The following is a 25,651-nucleotide window of genomic DNA, read 5'->3' as shown; positions in this document are numbered from 1 at the left end:
CCTGTCTCTCCGCAGGGGGGGGGAGGCGGCTGAGCTGGCAGCCAGCCCTGCTCCTGTGTTTTAGTGCTGCCCGAGCCCTCTGCCCTCCCTGTGCGGGCAGCGGTGGCAGGAGCCAGCCTGCTGGGGGTCAGTGCCTGCCCCAGAGCTCGACATTGCCGGGAAGGGCAGCTGCCACGTGTGGCAAGACCGTGGCCGTAAGCCAGGAAGCACAGGAGGCAGCAAGCTTCGGTCATCATTTTTACCAGCCAGGTACAGAGCTCTGAGCGGCTACTCGGCGGCAGAGGGTTGGTTGCTTTTGGTTTGGTTTGGTTTGGTTTGGTTTGGTTGGGTTTTTTTTTACAATCAAAGAAATCAAAATGTGACCCAAGTTTACAGAAACAGAAATCGAGGTTCTACCCCAGGGCCTGAAGACCAGCTTGCGGGGCAGCCGGGCTCCCCCTCCACCCTGGGACCAGCACGGCTGCAGGCTGGCTGTGCCGGGCAGCCAGCAAGTGCCCAGAGACTGCACTGCTGCAGGCAGAGATCGGTGCTGGCCAAGAGCCCCTTCTTGCCTTTCCATCAAGGGCCAAGGCCCTGGTCCCTCCCAGCCTCTGTCCTGTCCTGCTGCTCCTGCCCGCATCCCCCCAGGCACTGCCGTGGCCGAAGCCTTCCCCTTCCCTTGTCCAAAGTGCTTCGATTCCTCGTGGACCCGGCTGGCCGGGAGCAGAACAGCTCCAGCTCCAGTGTCTTCGGCCCCCGCACTCCTCTCAGCGTGGCTGCTCTGCTCCGCACGCGCAAACCAAGCGGCAGCCCGGCAGGGAGGAGGTGCTGGCTCTGGGCATGGGCCTCGAGTCCAGTTAAAAAAAAAAAAAAAGCAAAATAAAGCTGTAGTACTTAGGAAAGTGAAACCAACACCATTTTTGCATAAATATCATCAAGGCCGTGGAGGCTAAGGCTGTTTGCTTCCTGTATTAAGTTAATTGCCAGTTCCACACTCGTCTGTTGACCTGCCCAGGTCCCTGAGAGATTTGGATTCCTGTCCATGGGGACACCAGTCCTGCAGCTTCATCCTTCAGGCCGTCTCTCCCCGTCCATCTGCAAGGCAGGAGGGAAAAGCCCATCAGCCACCCTGAGTCCCAGTTTCCCATGGCCCTGCCCCAGGTCTGGCCCCATGGCCGGGCTCTCCCGGCCATGCTGGTGCCACCCCAGCCCCAACACGGCCCACGTGCCGCGCTGGGAGCCTACAGCTCAGGGGCCCGAGCACCTACAGCGGCACCATCCCATGGTGGGGCTGAACCGGGCCCCCGTCCCGCGTACCTTGTGCAGGGAGGCTCTGAGCCGGCGGCTCTGCGGCGCTCCTGTCCTCCGTCCCCGGGGCCGCCATCCCTGCCGGCTCACTCTTAGTCCTGCTCTCGTCCGCCGGCACTGCCTTGGCTTTCCCGTCCGGCACGGGGGAGCCCAGTGCCTCTGCCGCCGGTGCCTTTGGGTTCAGGGGGGAAGGAGCCGGCCCCGGGCCAAGCGAAGGCTTCTTGGCTACCGGAGGGGGGATCTTGCCAGGTTTTCGGTGGGCTTGTGCCTTGCCGGGGCCCTGCTGGGCGGCAGCCGGGGCTGCCGAGCGTTGCCCCGAGAAATTCATCAGCTCGGCCACCAAGTTCCTCTTCAGGTCAGCCTGCGCCTCGGGGCACGAGGCCGTCTCGATCACCAGCTTCCTAGAGCTCTTGGCGAAGATGAAGCTGGCGGTGGAGGCCGGTGACTTGTGCCTGGGGGAGAGCTGGCCGTCCCCGGGGGGCCCCTCGGAGCCGGGCAGAGCCGCTCTGCTGCCCGGCGGCTTCTCCGCAGCCTCACCGGAGGACAAGGCGGCAGCCTTGAGGTGCACGGCGTGGTGGAGCTGGTTTGAAGGCACCGCGTCTTTGGCAGGAGGGGGCTGCCGTGTGGACAGGGACCGGCGGACAGGCTTCTGGGGTGCCGGCCGCTCCTCGGCACCGGTACCGGCCCCGGCAGGCGGCTCCACGCTCACGGAGCGCAGCCGTACCATCTGCAGCAGCGAGGGTGTGACGATGGGCAGGCTGGCATCCTCCTTGGGCACGGGACCGCTCTTGCTCCGCGACACCGGCTCCTTCTTGGCGTCTGCCCGGGGGCCGTTGGCCGCCTTCTTAAGGCTGGTTTGGGGCGGCAGAGCCGGAGCCGAGGGTGGGGGGAGAGGTGGCGGCGGTGGCGGGGGCACGGCGACCTCGGGAGGGGGCTCGGCGGGGGAAGGCGGCCGCGGTGCCCCAGCCGGCGGGCCTTGCTGCTGGCTGCGCGAGGAGACGGCGGCCGAGAACGAAGACGACGCAGCCCCCGGGCTTGGTGCCGCTTTCTGCCCGGCCGCCGGAGCCGGCGCGGCATCGGGCAGGCTGGAGAAATAGGCTTCATCCGGAGGGGGGAAGTCCGCCATGGATAGGTCGTGCTCCTCGGGAGCCGGCGGGGGCGGCGGGGGCCAGGCGGTGTCGGCGGGGGTCTCGCTGGCGGCCTGGGGGGTCCCCTCCACCTTTTTCGCCGGCGGAGGAGGCGGGTGGTAGGCAGGCGGCGGCGATGGCGGTGGAGACTTGCCGCTGGGCTTGGCCGAGGGCTCCTGGCAGGCAGTGCTGGGCACCGGTGGGTCTGGCGAGGGGAGGAGGGGGCCGGCGGGGGCCGTGGGCTGCTGGGGCTTGGTGGGTGGCGGGGAGAAGGGAGCGGGCACCTTGGGGTGCGGCGGGATGATGAACCGGTCCGAGCGGCAGGGCAGCGTCTCTGGGGGGGCTGGGTCCGAGGCCGAGGAGGAGATGGAGGTGAGGGAGGAGGACACAGAGAGCGCAGGCGACTGCAGGGAGCACACCCGGTCCGGCTTCTGGGGCTGAGCCCTGCCCGGGGATACAGATGGGGGTCCCAGCCCCTTGGCGGGCAGCGTGGGCGTCCCGCTCTGGCTGGAGTAGCCGCTGGAAGGGGACATGGTGCGGTCAGACCCATCCGGGCAGCTCCACTTGGGCTGAGCCTGGGGCTCCCTCAGCACCACCGTCACCCCAGGGCTGCCCCGCGAGGCCTCGGGGGAGCTGGCGCCCGCAAGGCTCTCGGAGCGGAGGCTGCTGGTCTCGCTCAGCGATGACGGGGAGAAGACCTCATCCTCGGCCGTGGGGCTGAAGGGCTCGGGGCGCGGGGACCAGGGCGCGCTGCTCTCCCGCTGGGACCGCCGGTCGGGCTTGGGGGGCAGCCCCAGCACCTTGGGCTCCCCCTCGGCCTTCTGGTGCAGAGAGTAGGTCCTGCGAGGGGGAGCCGGGGGCTTCTTCATCTTCCTGAGGGAGACGCTGCGGGCGGAGGAGCGCTCGCTGGCCAGGCTGCCTGTGTCCGAGCCCTCCGCCTGGCTGCTCATGCTATAGGCGGGGGACGCCCGGCCGCTGCTGCCCCCCACAACCAGGAGCCCGGGGGCCGCAGGTGCAGGGCCTGCGGCAGGCTTGGAGCAGGAGCTGGCCAAGCTGGCAGAGCTGTAGACGCTGACTTGGTCGGTGTCGGAGCGAGCCACAGCATCCGCCTCGCCGCACGGTCCTGCCTCGGGCTGCCGGCGGTCGGAGCCACCCTGGGAGGAGATGGTGGAGCTGTTGGAGACGATGGTCTCCGTGGACTGCGAGTGGCTCCAGTTGTCGCTGGAGGAGGAGGGCTCGCGGCTGCGGGTGCTGCACTCCGAGAAGCGGGCAAGGGAGCGCACCGAGGCCGGGCTGGACGACACCAGGCTGCAGCGGCTCAGCGTCCGCACGCTGCTCCGCGTCAGGGCCACCACGTCCACCATGGGCGGCAGGATGGCGTTGGGAATGATCTTGGACATGTAGGTGCCCTGGGGCGAGATGGACATGACAGGGCTCAGCAGCTCCGGGGGGGTGGCGTTGGTGGTCATGCCCGGCACGGCCAGTGACTTTGGCCTCACCATGGGCGACAGCTTGGCCGCCGTCTTCCTCCCCAGCAACGTGTCGTCGTAGTAAACCCGGTCGATGTGCTTCTGCAGGGCCGTGTCTGCCTCCTCCAAGGCTCCCAGGCGAACACGGGCACCCCCGGAGACAGCCAGCGGCTGCAGCTTCCCGTCGATGGTGGGGATGCGGACGGCGTCGCCGGAGACCTGCCCGCCGTTCAGCAAGGGCTGTGGCACCTGGCTGCCCCCGTGCCTTGCCTGCCCTCGCCCATCAGCCTCGGGGTGTCCCTTGGCTTCCCGGCTGTTCCTGAGACCTGGGAGCAGGGAGAGACGAGCCCGGTGTGATGCTAAGGCAGATGCACCGAGCCAAGGCAAACAGAGCCTGGCCAACGAGACCAGACCCTAAAAATCCCCCCTTGCCCCCGATGCTTACCCAGCTCCTTCTGGACATGCTGGGGGATGCCCAGCACCGTCGTCCTCCTTTCTTTCCTCTTCTTGCCAGCCCTCTCTGAGGATTTGGGAAAGGAGTCATGCGGTCGGAAGGTGGAACCTGCGAGAGGCATGAGTGGGTCCAGCTGGCGCGAGGGGGACCCTGGCCAGGGTGTCCCCGGCATCCCCATCACACCCCCACCGCCGGAGATGCTCCAGGACAAACCGGAGCAGGCTGAGCTGAGGGCTCAGGCTTTCAGCACAGCCCGGAGAGGCATTACCAGCTGCCAAACAGCCGCGCAGTCTGAGCAGGGAGGAGACAGTGTCTGTCCGTCCGTCTGTCCCCCTCGCCCAGCCCCAACGCTCTGACTCAGCCAGAGCTCCTCTCTTCTCTCTAAGGGCCCCCAAATCCCTGCACTGGCTCACGGCCACGCCAACGCAGAGCCCAGCTTTCCTGCCATGCGCCCTGGCCCCCCTCGCACCCCTTCAGCTTGCGTCCCCCGGCCCCGCAGCCCCCCAGCTGGATACCTTTCCGCTGGATCATCTCGGAGCGGATGGAGAGGGCGTCCTCGGAGGTGCTGTCAGTGGCACAGGAGGCCGCCCGGCTCCGAAAGGACACGCTGTCATCCTCCGAGGATGCGCAGGACTGTATGGGCAGAGAGCAGGCTCAGGCGGACCCCGGGCTGCGGGGACGGAGCTGCCCCGGCCCCCGCCAGGCCCCTTCTCCACCGCAAACTGACTCCTCAGCCCAGCGCTGCCGAGACAAAAGCTTCTCCGAGGGCCAAAGGCTGAGTCAGCCACGCCGGCATCCAGAGTCCTCCCACCAGGAGCGGGGCCGAGAGCAGCCCCAGGGACCCCGCGTGGCTTCGCAGCCCCCCGGAGAGCGAGCGAGCCGGGGTGCAGCCTGCCAGAGGGGCACCCGATGGAACCGCCGGCCTCGCCGCCGTGCCAAGCTGAAAATGGCCCCCGTGGCTGCGTCCAGCCCCGCTGTGCCCCAAAACCCAGGGCTGGAGGGCTGCCACGGCTGGGAGAGGGGCGTGGGGCTGAGGGATGGGGGGGGGACGGGGACAGGCAGGCAGTGACGTGGCCGTGCCGGGGACCCGCAGCACACGCAGGGACAGCCCTGTGACGGGCACAGCTTTCAGTGCCCCTTCATCCCTCCAAAGCATCTCTTGGCACAGGCGGAGGTCGGGATGAGACACATCGGCGTGAACCAACACCCGACCGCTCTTGCTTGCTCAGGGGCTCCCGGCCCCCCGCTTCCAAGGGGTTAAGGGGGCCAAGAGCCAGCGGCTTGAGCAAACACGGGCGGGTGAGGCACTGGCAGCGGGGTCAGAGCCCTGGGAAGCGGCGAAGCCTAGCTCGGCCAAGAGAGTGGGAGTTTCTCCTCGTCAGCAGCCAGGGAGGGGCCCGGCCACGGGGCTGGATATGGCCAACGGTCCCCGTCATGCCGCCCCGTCGTCCCACCTCACTCGGGGCTGCCAGGGGACACCAGTGGGGTGGGGTGGGGGGGGACAGAGGGACGCAGGCACGGTGGGGGTCCCCGGGCAGAGCCCCACAAGGCAGGGCAGGACGTGCTGAGGCTGAGGACGGGGATGGGGACAGCAGCTCGTCATGGGGCAAACGGGATAACGCTGAGGGACGCATGACTCCTTCCCACAACCCCCCCGGCCATGGTCCTGCAGCCTCGGCTGGTTGCCCATCTGCCTCCAGCCCCCAAACACCACCCAGGGTGGGGGGACAGAGGGGCCAACCTGTGTCCCCTCACCCCCAGGGCACCCTGAGAGCGCTGCGGAGCAGAGCCAGCTCCTCGGCAGGGCTCACCTGGAGGCTGCTGGTGTCCCCGTGGTCCCAGGCACTTTTGGTCTGCTTCTGCTTCTCTGCGGAGGGAAGGCAGGGGGTAAATCCCTCCAGGGGAGCCAGGGGAGCCACCAGCCAGCCAGCCAAACGGCCGCTGAGTCCGGCAATGCTGCCCGCACACCCCAGCCACCACCACCAGCCCCAGGGCACTGGACTCCGGTCAGCCCCATCGCGCCGCCCACGCAGCCCGGCCAGCCAGGAGCTGGGGCCGGCCGGCTGCGCCCTCCGCCACGTCCCCGGGGCCGGGGACACCTACCCTGGTGCTGCAGGGACTTCAGTCCCTGCTGAGCCTGGTTGTGCAGCTCCTCCAGGTGCGGGGGCCGCGTGGTGGGGAAGAAGACGTTGTCGGGGCATTCCTCGCCCGCCGTATACTGCACGCTCAGCCGCTTCTCAGCCTCGCCCTTGGTAGCGCCTGTGGAGACAGAGGGGTCAGCTTGGCTGGGGGGGACACAGCCGCGTTCCCACCGATGCACCCCCACCCGTAGGATGTGGCTGCAGCGAGCTGGGAGAAGCGCCGAGCGATGACAGCCGGCCCGGGATGACGTTATCCCGCTCATCTCCAAACCGGGCACTGGAAATGCCGTGCGAGAAATCATCTCCCACGGCTCTGCCCGGCCGGTCGATATACCTGAGTCAGGCTGACTCCAGCGTGAAGCCGCAGGGTTTTCTCCCCACCGGCCGGAGCAGAGCTGGGGCACAGCACCGCCCTCCTCCCCAGCACCTTCGTTAGGAGCAAACGAGGCAGCAAGTTGTGCGGGGCTGTGGGCAGCTGAGCAGAGAAGGGGCGGCATGGGGAGGGTTAAACGAGGATAGAAAGACGATGACTTTCCCTTTGTAGGGTTGCATCATCCCCAGGCCTTGCAAAGCACCCCAAGAGCAGGGACTCACCCTGTGCGCAGGCAGGCTGGGAACTGCACGGACGAGGGAAACTGAGGCACAGCCTGGTGCAGAAACCCCAGAGGACCCGAATCCCCCCTCCGAGCCCCCCACATGGTGGAGACCCTATCTGCCATGCCAGGGCCGGCACAGCCCCCTCCCTGCAAACCATCGCCAGCACCCTGGGGTGCCGACAACCGGCTCCGGGCTTTTGCTGGGTCCTGCACTTGGCATCGCCCAGCCAGGGCACCGCAGCACGGCGGGCACAGCCCTGCCCGCTCCTGCCTGCACACCACTGCCTGCTGCGAAGCCTCAAACTCTTCCTGCCCGGAAAAAAAACAATTTCAGGCTAAGGAAGGGAAGGGCGAGCAAAGGAAACCGGCAGGGCTGGCGGCAGCACCCTGGGGACACGGGCACCTGCTGCTCAGCATCGCCGGCACCGCGTACCCATCCCCTGTCCCCCGTGTCCCCCGTGTCCCCCGTGTCCCCCGTCCCCTCCTAGCCAGCCTGGCCAGGCAGCGAGGCGGCCGCGCTCCACCGCACAAAGGAGCAGGCCCTGAACAATGGAGCCGGCCCGCCCTGCCGCGCCATGCCGCCTCGCCGGCCTTTGCCTCCGCCGGCATCCGCGGCGCGGCGAGCGGGCACCGGGGGGTACGGCCAGGCCGGGAGAGCAGATGGCGGCACAGGGGACCCCTGTGCCGGTGCGGGGTCCCTGCAAGGGGACACGAGACACCCACAGCCCCCCAACCATCATGTTCCCCTTTTCCTAAGCCCTTTCGTCCCCCAATTTCGGCAGCCCCTCGCCTGACACCCCCCGCCCCGGCACACTCGGAGCCGCCTTCCGGCGAGAGGAGCGCAGTGATTTATTCCATTAACTTCCCAGCGGACGAGGCCAGGGTCGGGGTCACCTTCCCTGCTCTCCCCATGGGACAGCAGCCCCCCACCCCTGCCCACTGCGGGTGGGCAAGCACCCGGCGCCGGGCGGGCGGGGGTCCTGGCGGACAGGGGTTGTGTAAGGACAAGGCGCTGCTCCCTCCCTCCCGCTCACTCACCCTTCTTCTTGAAGAAAGCCAGAAGCGAGGAAAGGTTCCTGCCCATGAAAACCACCATGGTGGCCAGGGAGAGGGTCTGGTCCCGGCAGGAGCAGGGGGTCCGCTGCCCCCCACGGAGGCTCTGCCTATTGTGCCGGGGCAGCTCTTGCCCAGCCGTGTGCCGGCAAGGCGGATGCCGGCGGCCCCCAGCTCCCTCTCTCCGTCCTCATCCGCGCGGCGGGAGGATGCTCGGCTGGGCAAAGAGGCTCCGGTGCAGCTGCCTGCGCGCTGGGAGAAGCCTGACCCCGGGGATGGCTGCACGGCGGCAGGAGGGAACAGCCCCAGCTGCACCCACCGTGCTCCTCGGTCACGGGAGAAGGAGAGCGGGGGCCCCTCCTCTGGCCTCCCCGCTCGCCCCCGGCCCTCCCGCCTCCTCCCACGCACGGCACGGCTGGCAAGGATCCATTCTGCCAGGCTCAGGGCCAGGATTTCTCCAACTCCCCCCTTGTTGCACCCCTGCGAGCCCCCCAGGACCCTCCTCGCCTGCTCTCCGCTGGGCTCAGCATCCCTGCAAACCAGTTGCTCACTTCCACAACAGTGCAGCCAACTGGGAGGAGCTGGGAGGCTCTTCCTCTGGCGAGCACCAGCCCTTGGGATACGGCACAGCACAGCCAACCGTGCCGGCATTCCCCCTCCTTGTCTGTCCCCAGTGCCCCCTGGGACCCAGCACCCACTGCAGCCCCCCCAGGGAGAGGCCCACTCCCAGCACGGCTCATCCCGCAGCGGGGGGACACGAGCCATCATGGGGCAAAGAGTGCTTGTCCTTAGGGACGGGGCGTCCAGCACAGCTACGTCACGGTCACGAGAGCCGGCGGCGCTGGGGGAAAACAAGGTCTCGGACCAGTCTAACCAGTAGCTCCAGCTGCTGGCACGGGGGCATGTGAAGGCAGGGGCAGAAATGCCGGGCGGTCGTGCGCCGGCACAGACCGTGGCACTGACAGCCACCCGTCCCCACCGCACAAGGTGCTGCGTGCTCCCAGGGCGGTGGGTGCCAGGGAGCCCCGCGCTGTCTGGCAGGCAGCAGGCAGGCTGCCTGCAGCAGCGGTGCCCCGTGCAGAAAAGGGAATTTGCCCTGTCCATCAGCCCTGGGTGCCCAACACCTCAGGGACCTCCATCCCTCCCATGTCCAGGTGTTTTGCCCCAAAAGGTGAAGAGCTTCCAGTATTTACCCAGCGGGCCAGGCCGTCCTCATGCCACCCGGGAGCTGAAATGTCAAACCCTCCTTCCCCTGCCCTGCCAGCTCCCCACGGGCTGCGCCCAGGGTTTATTGCACCCAGACAGAGGTTGGGCTGCAGACGGAGCAGCAGAGAGCAAGGGTCCCACCGGATCCCAGGCGTGGAACGTGCAGCCCAAGGGACAGTTTGACCTTGCAATGGGCACCTCTGCATCTCCGGCCAGGCAGCTCCGGGCTTAGCGAGAGTTTCTTCCCCTGCGTCTCCTATGTGCCCATAACAGCAAATACAAGCGGCGCCCTGCAGCCCCTGCTATGCATAACCCAGCACCCTGCTTCCAGCATGGGCAGGATCGGCCCCGCTGCCCACGCGCTCACCCAGAAGGTGCCGGCGGCTGCAGGCAGACGCTCCCCAGCTCTTTTCACAGCGCAAGTGGAAAAAGGACATAATTAAAGGGCTGAGGATGCACAAAGCGGGCAGCCACGTGCTGCGCTGAACGCTGCCCTCTCCTCTCCGGGCAGCCTGTCACGAGCCCCAGCGAGGGCCACGGCCGACGGCGGGCAAACTCAGCTGAGAGTGACGCTGCTCCCAGCTCTGCAGGGAAGGGTCTGGCCCTCCAGGGTGGCACGTCCAGCTCTGCCCATACGGATGAGGCTGAACCTGGGACCCCCCTGCACGGCACCAGGAGCTCTGGGAGCCCCTGTGGGTAAAGAGGGACAGTTCCCCCTGTGCCGCTGGTCCAGGGCTGAGGCACAGCTGAGCTTCAGCCCCGTGGGTCTGCTGATGGCAGCACACGTGGAAGATGCTGCCTTGGGGCTGTAAGGACATTCCCAGGTGCCGGCAGAGAGCCTGTCCCTGCTCCTCCTCCCTGTACATGGCCCATCACCCACGAGGACCCAAAGGGCCTCGAGAGCATCCCTTGCTGATGGGGACATGTGTCCCTCCCCTGAGTGACACCTCTGCGGCTTGGGGCAGGAGGAGCTCAGCATCCCCGGCTGCAATCACCCAAAAGATAATCCGGGCAGGGCGCCGCGGCCACCACCCAGCCGGGGCAGGAGCGCTGCTTGGCCGTGGAAGAGCCTCGTGCCAAGGGCTGATGCTGGGAAGCATGGCGCCGCGTGAAGAACAGCCTCTGCTTCTCCTCCCACTCCTTGCAACCTTCGCTACCGCGTCCTCCTCGCCCGGACGGCCTCACCCCGGCTCTGTCAATACATGGCGTAACCTGCTGCAAAGGGGACAGGAAAAGCGGAGAAAACCAGGAGGGAGAAAGTCCTGATCCTGCAGCAGAGGCTTCAGATCTTGGTGGGCTGAGGAAGCCGCCGCAGCTGCAGCCAGTGCCGGTAGCAACACGCCCGGTCAGAGCTGGCGTCCCGTCCCTCGCGCATTCCTTGCGACGTGCCCTGGATCGCCCCGTCCCCTCCAGGCTCAGTGGTGCTGATCTGACACACGTGCCTTGTCCGCACGTGGCAGTGGGATCCTCCCGGAGAAGGAGCCGGAGGCCTCTCAGGGCCAGGCACTCTCTCAAGGATGGTCTCCCTGAACCAGAGCTGGTATCTGCCACCACCGGGATGGTCCAGAGGGAGCAAAGCATCCCTGCAGCAAGGCAAAATGATAGGAAGGGGCAGGGAACCCCAGGCACCCTGCCTTCAGCTCTGCCTGCTCCACGCTATGGTGGCAGAGAGGGGCTGGAGGGCACCGGAGTGGGAATGGGAAGGGCTGCACAAGTGAGAGACTAGAGCTGAGACCCCAAAGGAACACGGCCAGGGCCGTGCAACTGGATCAGCGATGCTGCAAGCGGGATACGGTGCCAGCCCAGCTCCCTCCCGGAGCTGGCTTAGCCATGATGCTGCTCTTCACTCAGGGAGAGCCGGAGGAGAAAACCCTGGCTCCTGTCCCCCCTCCTCGCCAGGCCTGTGCCTCCTGCAAGCAGCAGGTTTGGCCAGACTCAGCTGCAAACATCCATCTCTGCCTGCACGGCACTGCCTCGACTTGCCTTCTCCCTGCACAGCGGCGGGTCCTGCGGCAGGAGGCAGGGAACAGGCAGCGCAGCTCCCTGCCCGCCCCTTCCACCACCACTGACTCACCGGAGAAAAATGGGGATGAGGGGGGAGCTGGCAGGCAGGCGGGAAGGGGCTGCAAGGTCCCCAGGGGAGGAAGGGGAGGAGAACCTGCCTGTGTGTGTGTGTCCTGCTCAGTGGGATGGAGACCTTGCCTCCCTTCTGGCAGCCGGTGCGGTGCAGAGAGCAGCGAGAGAGAGCGAGAAGACTCCCTGCCCCGTGGGGTTGATGCTCTCCCACCACTTTGGGGCTCCTTCCCACCACGCTGCTCCCAGGCATTGGCCAGCACCATCCAGGCATGCACCCAGGCTTGGGGACCGCTCTGCTCCCCGTGCTGGAGAGGGGCAAAGTGGCAGTTGCTCGCAGATGCCATAAGCATGGATAACATCAATGGGGTGCACCATGAACCCCAGCCCCAAAAGCCCCACGGAGCGGTCAGCACGTGGACCCTGCCACGGCCGTGAGAGCCCCCGGGTTCTGCTCCAGCATCCAGCCCCTCTGCTCCAGCATCCAGCCCCTCTGCTCCCTCCGAATCAGCCTCTCCCATTGCAGCACGGCCAGCCAGTTCCCCAGCCGGTGGGACGGTGCAGGCAGCCCTACCGGCATCTCGCTTTTGGGAGCGATGACGCCTTTTTACGAGCCTAAGCGTGTCCATCTTTCCCCTGGGCCCATCACCTCTGCTCAGGCAGCTCCGTGGCCCCGGGTGGGACCTGGCACCCGCCTGTGCCACCCTGCCCTGCCTCTGCACCCCAATCTTCGGCTGGCGAGCAAGGCTGAGGGCCACAGCCCCACTGAAGGCAACCAGCCCGGCCACCCTGGCTCCCCAAACCCTTGTTGTCTCTGCACCGGATCCGTGCCCTGGGACACGCTGCAGGACTGTGCTCTCTCCAGGCAGGATAAGAGCACAATAATATTTACCGTGGCTCTGCCCACACAGCCCCCCACTGCCAGCCCAGGGGCTACAGCCTGCCCTTGGCTTCACTTGGGGGCTGCTGCTTCAGCCAGGAAAACATCTCCGCAAAGCAAATAAACACGACCCGATCTGCGCTGCTGGCTTGACTCTCAAACACGATCCCACGCAGAGGGAGAAATAAAATTAATTTCAAATGGGAAAACAAACTTGGATCGTTTTTCTTCCTCTAAATCACAGTGCAGAAAACTGCCCTGCATCCCCCCCGCCAGCCAACGGGCCACAGCAAAGGAGTCAGCGCAGGGTGAAAACCCACTCGGAGGAGAGCCATTGCCCGGCCAGCTGCCTCCGGCCACGGCCGCTGTCATGGCAGGAGCACACCTGGTTGTGTGACAGGGCTGCACCGCAGCCGACTCGGCCCCGACCTCACCGCTGCCCCGCACATGCCCCACAGGCAGCCCCTGCGGTGACACGCGATGTCTCCTGTTCCGTGTGTTATCACGGACTCCAGGCGAGGGTCTGGCAGCAGCCCACGGCGGGGACCCCAGCACCGCGGAGGGAGGCAGGACCACCCCGATGCCCGATTGCGCCTCGCTCCCATCCCCAGCCCCTGTTCCAGCCCAGCGAGCCTCCGTCCCACCACATCCCCACCCTGCGCTCGTCCCCTCCCCGGAGAAGCCACCAAACAGGTTTGAAGGTAAATAACAGCCTTTCCCCGGCCAGGAGCCGGATCCGGGTGGGAACGGCCCAGATGGGGAGCGTGGGGCGGGAGAGGGCGGCGGGTAGAGCCTCAAAAGCGATGAGGGGCCACGGAGGCGATGCCGGCGGCACGCACAGTCGGAGACGGGCCACCGGCACCTCCTCCCTGCCCGGAGCTATGCCAAAGTCCACAGCTTTATTACAGCCCTGCTTCACCTTCCCTCGGTGTCCTCTCCTCCACTTCCCATGCACGCCGCCACGGCGCCTGTGCGGTTCTCTGCCGCGGTGCTCGGAGCTGGCTGCATCCCCGCGGCGCGTGCCGTCATGCCCGGCGTGTTTGCAGGGTACCGAGGGTGCTCCGTAAATGGCAGGCGTGCCTGTCACAGCAGGTACTTGGCTCCACGCAGAAGCAAATCCAGGAGACGGATTAGGGACAAGACCTTGCAGGTTCTTCTGTGCATGGATCTACCATCCTGCAAACAGCACCCAACCCTGCTCCCGCCTGCAGGTCTCTGACTCGGCAGCGCGGGCAGGAGACGGCGAGAAAGCGCCGAGGAGCTGCCGATCCTCCAGCGAGGACCGAGACGGGCACGGCGATGCGGGATCGGCGAAGGAGATGGGAGAGGAGCCGTCGGATGGGGCTGGGGCCGCCACCAAAATGGGGTGGGGGGATAACCACCAGCAGAACAGCAGGTCCCATCCCTGCCTCTTGGTGACGGGGTGCCTGCCAAGCGGGCACGGCCCGGCATGTCGGAGCCGAGCGCTGGAGGCAGCTGCCTACCCGGGACACCCGCAGATCACCTCCTCCCCTGCTCCAGGAGCAGGAGAGGGCACCGGGAAGGGCTCAGCCCTCCCAGCCAGCAGCAGGATGCCGGCAGGCGAGTCCGGTAGGCCGGCGTGCCGGGCTGGCGGTGCCTGGCAAAAGCACCTGTGTAAATCTCGGTATGTCCCCCACCGGGGCGGGCCCCTGCCCTTATCTTCTCCCCCGGCTGTTTGCAGAGCCGGCCCAGCGTGGGTCTGGCACGAAGAACTGCTGCGAAGGAAAAAGACGTCCAGAGCTGCCCAGCCCACCCCGGAGCTGCACGGCAAGAGCCGGGGCTGCCGAGGGGCTCCACCACCGGCCCCCTGGCTAGGGCAGGCACTGGTGCCCGCTGCCGGGGAATCTCACGGCCACGGGTCGCCCCTCGTCCCAAACCTGCCTCCCTCCAAGGCGTTTGCCCCTGCAACCTGCCCCAAAGCCCGCCGACGGGGACGCGGGTGTCGGGGGACCCCGCATCCAGGGAGCCCCGCGCCGGCTTACAGCCGCATCCCCGCTGACTCCGTGGGGCGCAGCTTGGCCGGCCGCCACGTTCTTCCACCCTGACTCAGCAGGGCCCGGCGGGGAGGTCCTGATAAGGCGGTGATAAGCAGCTTCGGTCTCCCTGGTGCTCAAGGACCTTCCCCAGCAGCTCCCGCCACAGACTGGGAGGAGAGGCAGGGGATGCCCCCCAAGAGCAAGCCGGGCCCTGCTCCGGCACAGGAATGGGGACGTGCGGGTTTGGCACCGGTGAAGCAGAGCGGGGAGGCCCAGGCAGAGAGCAAGGTGGCAGGGAAAAGGTTGCAGGCAGCTGCCTGCAGCAGGCAGAGCGATGCCGGCAGCCCTCAGCCACGCTCCCGAGGCTCCTGCCCAGCCAACCCCGTCCCTGGGGACCGCTGCTCTGGCCCTTCAGGATCAAAAGGCAGTGGGTGCCCACGCCGCCCCGCGCATGGCAGAAGCTCAAAGGCAGCTGCCGATGCCTGCCCGGGCCTGACCTGCCGGCAGTGGGCACGGCGGGGCCAAACCGGTGCTCCCAAGCAGCCGGGGATGGAGAGATGGGAACTGGGGGATACCGGTCCAGTTGCCGGCGATATGCAATTGGCCTCTGACCCAAAAACCCAGATGCACCCAGGGTGTCCCAGGGTCCGGCTGAGGGGCAGGGGGGAGACGAGAGCAACCGTGGGGGCCCGTCCGGCGGGTGCCAGCGCACCCTGCCCCCAGCCGGTGATCCCGGCTGCGCCCTCCGAAATGCTGAAGCGACACAATGCAAATTCTTTCGCTTTGTGGCCGCCGCACCGTTGCCATGGAGCCACCGCAGAGAACAAACACAACTCGCCCCATGTTTTCTCAGCACCTTCCACCCCACGGCCTTCAGCCCCAGCACCGGCCCTCGCCTCGCAGGATCCGCCCGGGCTGTATTGCACGGTCCCACGTTGCACCCATTTCAGGGCATCCGAAATGGAGCAGGGCTTCTCCCGGCCAGCCCTGGGGAACGGCAGCAGCGGTGGCACGCGTCCCCCAGCAGCCCCACAGTCCTGGTTCAGGGACTGGCAAGGGGCACCCAAGCGTGGCAGGGGGATGGAGAGGAGACGGGTGTCTGGACAGGGACGGCATAAGGAAAGGGCGAGGACTGCACCAGGGATGCTCACACAAGCCCCCAAACCACCTCTCCCAGGGAGGCGGTTCACCCCATCACCTGCACCGCTGCAGTTCAGGGCAGAGGTAAAGGGACAATGTCCAGCAGAGCCAGAGAAGAGCCGGAGCCTGGCTACGACACAGCCCGGTCGGTGGCACCAAGCCCTTCCCGCGTGGAGACCACGAGAGGATGACTTCGGCGGAGAGGAGACCGCAGCTAGCCGGCAAGGAGAGGTGGACGGCGGAGAGCCTGCTGCAAAGGAGATGCCATCCCTGCACAGCCACGGGCGACTGGTGTAACCACTCCTGCCTCAGTTTCCCCAGGTGCCATGCGGATGCTGCCAGCCGGGGTATTTCAGCACCCTCTCCCCACCTGCCTGAGGGGTCTCCCCATCCCGGCCCCTGCCTCTCCGGGACAGTTTTGCTTGGCGTGGTCGCTCCGCACGCCTGCGAGGGGTTGACTCCAGACCCTGTTTACCCTGTGGACAGCTCGGCTCACCGCACCTGGGCAGCTGCTGACTGTAAAGACTGAGGGAAACAGGGCAGCCAAGGGCAGGAGGGACAGCAGGGCCAGGGATCCCACAGGGCTGGCAGGAGAAAACCACCTGGTTACCACCCCCCCCAGACCCACTAACCCTGCTCCTACCAACCCTGGACCCCTGCCCACGTGCCCGTCAAGTCCCCTCCCCGACTCTGGCTGGGCTGGGGACGTGGGGACGGTTTAACGACATCAACGGGGAAATCGGCAGCCCCGGGATGGGGACGACATTACTGCGAGAGACCTTCCCTGCTTGCATCGCCCCGCTCTGACGGAGGAACCGTGGAGGGAGCTCGCCGGGACCGGGCACCCCATGGGGCTGATGGTTCAATATGTGGGTCCAGGCTGGCATGGGACTCCTTTCCCTGCTCCTCTTCCCCACAGAAAAGAGCTCTCCCTGCCCCATGCCTCCTCCTGGGCTTTTCCCCCGTATCCGTGGAGCCGGAGCGTAAAGAAGCGGAGCAATCGGTGCATGGACGGACAGACAGACACGCGCAGAACGAGGTGGGCGAGCTGCGCAGGACGGATGCAGGGGGGAGCAGCCCGGTGCTCTCTGCAAACGCTCCCAGATCCGCCGCTCCCCGGGGCACAGCGAGGGAAACCGAGGCAGGGGACGGGAGCGGAGGCCGGGGAGGAAGGCGACGCCGGCAGCCCTGGGTCCCTGCTCTAACCGCTGGGACGCCGCTTAGAAAAACAAGTTGGTAACTAATTCAGCGGACGATCTCCGTCCTGATAGCGCAGGCAAGCCGACGGCTGGTCCCCGGCATGTCGGCGCAGCCCCAGCGTGCAGCTGGAGGTTCCTCCCCAGCTCCGGCACCCGGGGTCAGAGGGGCCTGATCCTGCCCCCCCCCCTCCACCCCCAGCACGGGGAAGGACAGGGGGGGAGCGAAGCCTCCGGCCACAGTGCCTCAAGTCCTGCCCAGCCCCACGCCAAAGGCAGCCAACTTTCCCACCGTGACCCCCCCCCAAAAGGCACCGAGCCGGGACCCCCAGCCCCTCCCCAGGCAGCCCCATCTCTCCTACCTGCCCCCGGCTTCCCGGCACGGCCGAAGGGCCAGGAGGAGCCAGCCTTGACGCCCGCCGGGCTCCTCTTGCGGTGCACGTTGCCCATGAGGCCGCTCTCGCCCTCCACCACAACCGGGTGGAGGAGGCCGGGACGCTACATGGCGGAGCCGAACGGGCTCCGGCGTGGCCCGGGCGGCCGTGGGAGACGACGGCTCTCAGCCGCCGGCTCCCATCCCTCCGGCTCCGGCAGAGCTCAGCTCTCGCAGGCGGCTGTGCCGGAGCCAATGGTACAGGCAGAGAGGAGGGGCCTGCCGGAATCGTCCGTTGGATCCCACGGCACCCTCCCAGCTCCATCCCTCCGGCGGGGACGCGTGGGTGCCACGGCCAGGCCCACGGGCAAAGGGAGACCCCCCCCCCCGGTTCCCAAACGTCCCCAAAAGATGGGGACGGCCGAGCGCAGCGCTCGCCTCTGACCCCGCTCCCGCCTCCCCTGGAGTTTGCCACGCTCCGCCGAGCCGCCACCATTTCTGCCTGTCCCTGACCGAGCACGGCTCCGACAACCGAGGCTACGACCCCCCTCCTGGGTCTTGGGGGTCCCAGCCCCGCGGGGACACCCCAGCCGAGCCTGGCACCAGCTGCCAAGGCTAGAACAGGACTTCCAAGGTTGGAGCACAGCGCCCGAGGACGCGGGCTGGGTCCGGCTGTTGCCCAACCTCAGGGCGAGCACCCACTTGCCCGTAGGTGGATGTTTAACCCCCTGCCACCCTCTCTGCAGTCACTCGTGTCTGGGGCAAGTCACAGCCAGGCGAGCCACGGGGACATCTGCATTCACGTCAGCTCACACCGCCGGCACCTCTTTCCCATGCCCTCCTCGGGTGCACCCCGGCTTCTCCCCGCTCCAGACCCTGCTCCAGCTGCATGGGGTTTTGCCCACGCTGTACGGACAAGCCCCACCGCTGCCCGTTCTGAAACACAGACGCCAGCCTGCCCACTCCGAAGCCCAGCTTTCCCTCCTGATTTTTAATTAGAAAATTAAATGCTGCGAGGGCAGGAAGGGGTCAGCCGGCCAGGCAGTGGGCAATTCCTGCTGGCAATGTTTATGTTCCTTAGGTGATTCATCAAAGGCTGGAATACATAGGAAGGAGGACTTTGTGGGAAAGGCACAAAACTGGGGAGGTGATGTAAAAAAAAAAAAAAAAAAATTTTAAAATCAGCCAGCAGCTTTGTCCTGACCTCCCAAGGTGATTGGCAATAAATACATCTTTGGACTTCAGTCTCCTTCTCCACAATGGAAATATCGATGGTTCAGTTTCTCACCAGCTTGGTTTGCAGCCGGAAAGGCATGCTCAGCAGGGCAGAGACCATCTTGTGCCACGGACTACGCCTGGCACCAGGGCAGCTGTACCAGCATCCCCGTGTGTCTGCTGCCCCATCTGCTGTGGGAGCTGTTAAGGAAATGGGGGATCCAGTGGGAAACTATTCCCTGTTTCCCATCACCAGCTGTACCCAGGCACAACCTTTCCGTCTCGGGGCCGCTGGGATTAAACAAGGTCGTGGTCACAAGTGCAATAGATCGGAGGTCTCTGCCCAGTGACTGGGGGAGATGATTTTTCCCCCGGGCTGCAGGAGTTGGGTCGGCCGGGGGCATCTCCAGCCCAGGACAGGGCTTCCTCCCACCGCCCAGCACCTCCCGGGCCTCCCTGGGATGTACATCCCCTCGCAGCCGCTCCAAAACGAGGTGGATGGACCCCCCGTGCCACTCAGTCCGCCTCCCAGGGACACGGGGGGCTCCTCCGCAGCCACACGGAACAGCTTTCCCAGTGAAGCACTTTTATTTCTCTCCCTGCAAGAAAAGGAGAGGCTGGAGCCTGCAACGCTGCCCTAGATACAGCAAGACACTTCCCCCTCCTCTCCTAAAACAGATGCCCTCCGTGCCAGCACCTGCCTAGCGAACGCAGCCACCGCCGGCACCGAAGCTTCACCGCCCCCAGCCACGGCAAGCCACAGCCTCGGAGGTGCCGAGGGGGCTTCGAGAGAGAGCCGAGCCCCAAGAACCCAGCAAAGCCCACGTGTGCCATAAATATCAAGGGGCTAATGGGGTAACTCACAGCCACATGGCAACCCAGCTCCAGCTCCTCCTGGATCCCGCGTTTGCAGTCCTTGCCGTAGCTGGGGGGCTGAGAGCAGCACGGGGAGTTCCAGCATCCCCGCAGACCCCACTTTAACCCACACCGCTGCCCCATCGCTGCTTCGGGACACAAACCCCTCTGAAACCCACGGACAGGCTGCACTGCCAGCCGGCTGCTCTCGTCCTTCATCCCAGACGTGGGTTTAAATTGCTGCACCAAGAAATCTGCTTGGAAAGCGTGGCAGCGGAGGGGAAGCATTTGCAGCTTCCCTGGCATGCCGTTCCCAGCACAGCAGGCACACTACGAAACCCAGTTGCGGAGCAGCCAGCGAGAATGGGGAACTGGGGCCAGAGATGCTGACTTCAGTACTCTCCAGCCCAGAAACCCCTGGTTTTATTCATTGAGAGGACTCTGATAATAGCAAGGAGCTAGGAGGCGGGGGAAAGCTGCTCATGAGATACAGATCTTGTCATCACGGCGTGACTGCTTCAAGCACATCTGATCGCCCCAAAGTCACGCGCTCCCTCGGTCAGACAGGCCAGCCCAAGCACGGGGTGGCGGGGACCTCTCTGCGCTGGCACGGGGGAAGGATTCGTCCCTCCCGGTGTTTTATCCGTCCCTCCTGATGTTTTCTAAACCTGATCCCGTTGCTGAGCAAACACGGACCAGAGGCTGAGCTGCCTGAATGAGAAAGGAATTCAGCCCTTGTTCCCTTCACGGGGAAGTAAAGCTCAGCAAGGCAAAGGTAACACAAAAACCCACTTGAGATCCCCAATCATTAACAGAAATACATAACCAGGAGGGTTTCAAATGATTTCCTGCTCAAGCTGGAGTCCAGGCCGGCTCTGCCGATGACAGCTCCAGCTCCAGCCCTCAGAGGCAGAGGGAACTCAGCTCCCTGCTCTGGGTAAGGTATTTTTTAATCCATGCACGGCGGGAGCCACGGGGACCAGCCCAGGGCTCCGGCTCCTGCTTGGCAGGGAAATGGTTTTTCGCTTCATCGCTGCCCAGCTCTTCACCTTCCAACGGCTTATGTTCCCATCGCTGCTGGAGTCAAAGTCAATGATGATATTGTCTTATGAAATAAGACCTCCCTTCTAAAGAGAAACATGACTCCGGTGAAATAGTTTTATCGGATCTTATGGAACGTTATTCGCAAGAGTAATTCTTCCAGTTGTCTCCAGGTGGAATAGCTGTGGTTGCAGACACACCTCTCTTTGTTCGCAGAGCCGCTCACCGTTGCCAGTTCAGGCCAGCCAGGGGATTCCTGCTGCTCACATTTTCTGAAGTGTCACTCTTTGCCTTTTGCAGATTAACAAGTTCATTCCCACACACGCACGGGAACAATCCCAGGGAGCGGGAGGTGCGGGGGCAGCAGTGCCTACACCTCTCCTCCCTCCTTTGAGTTGAGGAGCTCAGGACTAAAACACAAAGCCTGTGTTTACACAAAACCACGTGCCACACGGCAGCAGAGGATGGAGGAAATCAAGTGTCCGGGGAGATTTCACATCTCGGTTATTATCAGAGCAACACGCAGGAACAACCCAGCCCCAAATTGCCTCGAGGACTCACGTGCACCTCCACCACCCCGCAGCGTCGAGCCCGATGCCGCCGGCACGGTGTCCACCGCAGCCCAGCCCCTGCCCCGCTCGCTGCTCACCACGCTGCTGCCGGCTCACCACGCACATGGCGAAACCACCCCGCAGGCTTTTCAACAAGCACTTGCTGATGTTATAAAGCAGCTGTGTGCATTGAAGGCTTTATTTTTAACATCACAGTGTCCCCCTCCCCAGTCAGGAAATCTGTTGCTGCCGGACTAAACTGGCATCAAAAAGGAAAAAAAAAAACCAAACCCTAATTTAATATTTCTGGAACATCAATTCCTTTACTTCATGAGGGAATTAAGAAGAATATTGCGAAACCTGGATAAAGCAGTAGCCAAAAACTGGACTAAAACCACTCGCAGGCAGCAGTACTCCACCACCGCGCGCTCGGGGAGCCCGGGGAGCGGGAGCAGGCTCGCTGCTGCCGTGCCACTGAGGGTTAACAGGCTGCTTTCATCCGAGGGGCTGCAGGCAGTGCTCACAGAGGAGAAGGAAAAGCTTTCAGCTTTCTTGCTCCCAGCTTCCACCAGGAAAAAGCAGCCACAGGCAGCAAACCAGAGCTGGCCAAGCACCCCGGTTCCTTGCTCTGTATTAGACCCTCGGTACAGCCCAGCCGCTCTCCCAGCCTCAGTTCCCATCTCAGGTGTTAATCACTCCTCTGCCTCCAAAGGTTATTGTGGAAATAAACAGTTTGTTAGGAATCGAGGTGCTCAGATACCACAGGGATGAGGCCACGGAGGTGCTCAAAGCAGTCAGGCTGTGTACAGGTAAAACAGCCTGGGGCTGGCAGCACCCTGGCAGCTGCTGCATACCCTGGGATGCTGCATACCCTGGGATGTGGCGTTACAGCTCGCAGCAGGAATTATCTTGCGGCAAAGAGTTGCACTAGTATAAAAAGGGGACGCTGCAGCCAGCGGGGCCTGTTCACCCAAACAGGGCAGAGCGTCCAGTTGGGAAATGGGAGAGGACTCGGCTTCCAGCTGGGACGGAGCCATCCCCCCACTCAGCATAAACCGCTGGTGTTCCCACCCGGAGAGGTGGCCTGAAACTCGCCCATGAGCAGGATTACTGCGTCTTTCCTCTACACAGCTCAGCTGTTTGAGCAGCCAGAGATGGGATCTCTGATTAGACAGACCCACGGGTTTGATCCAAAGTGGAAATGCTTTCATCCTCCTGCTCCCATGATTTCAGTGCTGAGCAATTCCGACCTCACCGACACCCAGGTCGTGAACGGGCAGATGCCCAGGCTGAGGAACTAGTCCTGACCCGTGTCTCTCCGGGGACGGCTTCCTTCCCTCCCTCGCCCCCGCGCCATCCCAAGACCCTGCACGGCCCATCCCCACTCCCCCCCAGTCGGGATGCACCGGGGATGGTCGGATGTGCCCTGTCCTCCCTCCATGACCAAAGCCAACTGCGGGAACGGCAGGGTGATGGGGAGCTGCCGGGTCATGGGCCTGATCCAGACCACCCCCCAGCACCGTGCAGACACAGGGAGAAAGCCAAAGGCACCCAGAGCCTACAAGGACCCGCTGAAGCTCTCCCCTCTCCCCCTCCCACAGCTCCCAGCTGATGTTTGGAAAAATTCCCAACTGGGGCAGGGCCTGGCCGGCTCCTGCTGCACGAGGGCTCGTGTTGTCGGCAGCGAGGCCGATGCAGCCTCCGGGCAGGTCAGAGCTGCAAGCGGCGGCGGCCGATGCCGCCGGCTCCAGCACGCAGTTCTGCAGCCGCAGCCGCCCACGGAAAGCAGCCGGCACTCGGCGCTGCCCGAGCCAACACTCCTTCCATTTCCACAGCTCAGCCCAAACTGCCGCTCGAGGCAACCTGACCCCCGTCATACAGGGAAGCGTTCTCCCCCATCTCGTGGGGAAGGATGCTGGTAACCCTGGCGTGTGCTGGCGGTGTCCTGAGGATGCTCGTGGCCGCAGCCGGCCCGGAGGTGGTTAAGCAGGGTGGGGCTCCCGGCGCGCTCTGCACGCTGGAAGTGAGCGGGGAGGGTGATTCAATCATGCACGCAAGCTGCAACCGTTGCACATCCGCGCTGCTTCCCCACTGCACGCCACCGAGCAAGCGGCGACGCGGTGGAACGCGGCACCTCCCGGCCCCACGCACGCCAAACGGGATGCCGTGAGCTACCAGCACAACCGAAAGCACAGCCCAGAGGGGAAAGGTCCTGCAGCCCCGGGGCTGGCCGTGGCACCGCACGGCCGCTCCATCACCAGCATGGACCACGGGCAGGCGGGCACCCGGGGCAGCTCTCCCGGCCACGGGGATATCTAATTGAACGGCGCGGTGGCGGCGCGGTGACGGAGCCCCGGCTGAGACGAGTGGCAGGCTGCTTTGGCAGGGCGTGCTTGCGAGGGATGGTGCGGCGAGTGGGCTGGAGGTCCCCGAACTGTGACCCTGATGGGCAGTGACTTCGCATTTTGAGGATTAGCTGGTGAATGCTACAACTTTAGGGGAAGCAAAAAAAAAAAAAAAGAAAAGGGCTGGCAGAGCTGCTGGGGGCGTTTCTGCACTGCAAAGAGGAACATCACATGCTCCAGCACATCTCATTTTTTCTGCTCAGGTTTCAGCGTTGGGCCGTGGCAGCGGTGTCCACGCACGGCAGGCCGGGAGGGAGGCACCGGCAGCATCCGATGGACCAGCTAAGCAGAGAGGTCAGCCTCTTCCCAAGTCCCTTTTGCCCTTCTACGGCCGCTCCTCTCCTATCACAGATCTCCCTGTGCTTCTCCAAGCAGTAAACGTGCCTGCATGCAGTCCTGGATGCTTGGAAATTCACTCCCTGGGGCAAATGGAGGAAGCAAGTCCCAGGCGATGGCATCCTGCTGCATTTGGGTGCCGCAGAAGCGGCCTTTCCCTTGGCAAAAGCGTGGTGACGTCCTCGCCGGAGGTGCCCTGCAGGAGGGCGGTGGCATGACGCAGACGGTGTCCCTGATAGCATGGGGTGGGAGAGGCTGAGCACTTCTCTGCTGCACGGGGCGATACTTCCAGAGGCTGCTGCCTCGCTGGGACACCTACTACTTCAAAACAAGCGTGCCAAGGAGATGAGCATGACCAGACACGCCACCACCCATCGCTCTGCTGAAGGTACCGGCCCACGGGAGGCCAGGCGGAGCCCACGGGTCCCCATAAAACAGCCCCGGGGCAGCGAAGAGAGGGCACCCACAGCACCTTCCGCTGCAGGATCGTCCTGGTCAAGGTGACAGGGACGTGGCTGGGCTACGGAGGCAGCACCCCGCAAACCGGCCGGGGCGAGGGCCATATCTAGGACAGGAAGGGCCACACCTGGAGCACGCAAACACCCTGCCCAGGAGGAGGAGGAGGAGAAGGCGGCAGCAGCGGCTGGCGTTCCTCCAGGTTTCCCTCAGCCCCAGTGACCTTCTGACTCAGCGGAGAGAGAACCTACCCAGTGAACCGGCACCAGCCCTCGGGGCAGGGGCGAGATTGCACCAGGGACTGCCGGATCCGGCCTGCTGCCGCGGCCGCAGCGGCCACCGTGGCCAGCACAGCCCCCATGGCCACCACCACCACGGCCACCATCACCTTCACCCCCCTTCAGCCACTTCTGCTGCCACCATGGCCAGCGCCTCCACCCCTCCTGGCCACCACCACGGCCAGCACCTCCGCCCCTCCTTGGCCACCACTGTGACCCCTCCTTGGCCACCTCCACGGCCACCACCTTGACTCCTTTTCGGCCACCACTGTGACCCCTGCTTGGTTACTTCCATGGCCACCACCTTGACTCCTTTACAGCCACCACTGTGACCCCTCCTTGGCCACCTCCACAGCCACCACCTCAACTCCTTTTTGGCCACCACCGTGACCCCTCCTTGGCCACCACCTCCACCCCTCACCAGCCACCACCGAGACCCCTCTTTAGCCACCTCCACAGCCACCACCCCGACCCTCCTTGGCTTCCACTGTGACCCCTCCTCGCCCACCTCCACGGCCACCACCTCGAGCTCTCCCTAGCCACCTCCACGGCCACCACCCCAACCCTCCTTGGCCACCACCAAGACCCCTCTTTAGCCACCTCCATGGCCACCACCCCAACCCTCCTTGGCTTCCACTGTGACCCCTCCTCGCCCACCTCCATGGCCACCACCTCGAGCTCTCCCTAGCCACCTCCACGGCCACCACTCCGACTCCTCCTTGGCCACCACCGAGACCCCTCTTTAGCCACCTCCATGGCCACCACCCCAACCCTCCTTGGCCACCACTGAGACCCCTCTTTAGCCACCTCCACAGCCACCACCCCGACCCTCCTTGGCTTCCACTGTGACCCCTCCTCGCCCACCTCCACGGCCACCACCTCGAGCTCTCCCTAGCCACCTCCACGGCCACCACCCCAACCCTCCTTGGCCACCACCGAGACCCCTCTTTAGCCACCTCCACGGCCACCACTCCCACTCCTCCTCGGCCACCGCCGTGACCCCTCCTCTGCCACCACCCCGAGCCCTCCGCAGCCACCGCCCCGACCCCTCCTTACCCACCTCCTCGCCCCCCACCCCGTCCCCTCCCCGCCCGCCTCCACGACCACCGCCGCCGTCCCCTCGCCCCTCACCTCGTCCCTCCGCCCCGGCCGAGGGGCTGCCGCCCTTGTGCCGCCGCCGCCGGCCGCGGAGCCAGCTCAGGGCCCGCCGCAGCGAGCCCGCCCGGGCCTTTTTCCGCCGGGAAGGGGGGGCGGCCGCCGCCGAACCGGAGCCGCCGCCGCCGCCGCTCCGCTCCGGTTCCCTCTCGCCCTCCGCCGCAGGTGCAGCCCCGGCGGACATGGCCGCGGGGCCGGGCAGCGTCCCGCACCGCCCCGCACCGCCGGTAACCGCTGCCCATAGGGCCGGGCCCGCCCGGCTTTGGCTACCAAACCCCGGCTCCGGCCCCGGGGCTCCCGCCGAACGCCCGGAGCCGACGGAAAGTTTCTGCGGGGCGGGGCCGGGCTGCGGGGGAGGCTCCGCCCG

At 65.4% G+C, this 25,651-nt stretch overlaps 1 protein-coding gene across 4 annotated transcripts; it reads right to left on the bottom strand.

The window, feature by feature from the left end:
• Positions 1–224: 224 nt before the first annotated feature.
• Positions 225–25,651, bottom strand: KIAA1522 (KIAA1522 ortholog). 4 transcript variants are annotated; one of them, XM_052810909.1, is made up of 7 exons: positions 25,261–25,651; positions 6,441–6,596; positions 6,149–6,204; positions 4,853–4,970; positions 4,329–4,445; positions 1,297–4,209; positions 225–1,074 (listed from the first exon to the last, which is right to left on the bottom strand). In XM_052810909.1, the coding sequence occupies exons 1-7, from the start codon at positions 25,466–25,468 to the stop codon at positions 1,052–1,054; spliced, it is 3,591 nt and encodes a 1,196-aa protein (XP_052666869.1). In that variant the 5' UTR covers positions 25,469–25,651; the 3' UTR covers positions 225–1,051. The 4 variants fall into 4 exon arrangements, with proteins under 4 accessions (XP_052666869.1, XP_052666870.1, XP_052666871.1 ...); XM_052810910.1 differs by lacking the exon at positions 25,261–25,651 and adding an exon at positions 19,072–19,187; XM_052810911.1 differs by lacking the exon at positions 25,261–25,651 and adding an exon at positions 16,982–17,325.

This window comes from Harpia harpyja, chromosome 16 (genome assembly GCF_026419915.1).
Source record: "Harpia harpyja isolate bHarHar1 chromosome 16, bHarHar1 primary haplotype, whole genome shotgun sequence".
Taxonomy (NCBI): domain Eukaryota; kingdom Metazoa; phylum Chordata; class Aves; order Accipitriformes; family Accipitridae; genus Harpia; species Harpia harpyja.
This window is presented reverse-complemented; position numbering and strand designations above follow the sequence as displayed.

Bases quoted from the DNA above. Each gene is read 5' to 3' on its own strand.
- KIAA1522 (XM_052810909.1), bottom strand. From the start codon at position 25,468: ATGTCCGCCGGGGCTGCACCTGCGGCGGAGGGCGAGAGGGAACCGGAG. The intron at 6,597-25,260 runs GTGAGGGGCGAG...CTGTCTCCACAG, and splicing joins GGCCGGGGCGGAGGGACGAG to GCGCTACCAAGGGCGAGGCT. The intron at 1,075-1,296 runs GTACGCGGGACG...CCTGCCTTGCAG, and splicing joins TCAGAGCCTCCCTGCACAAG to ATGGACGGGGAGAGACGGCC.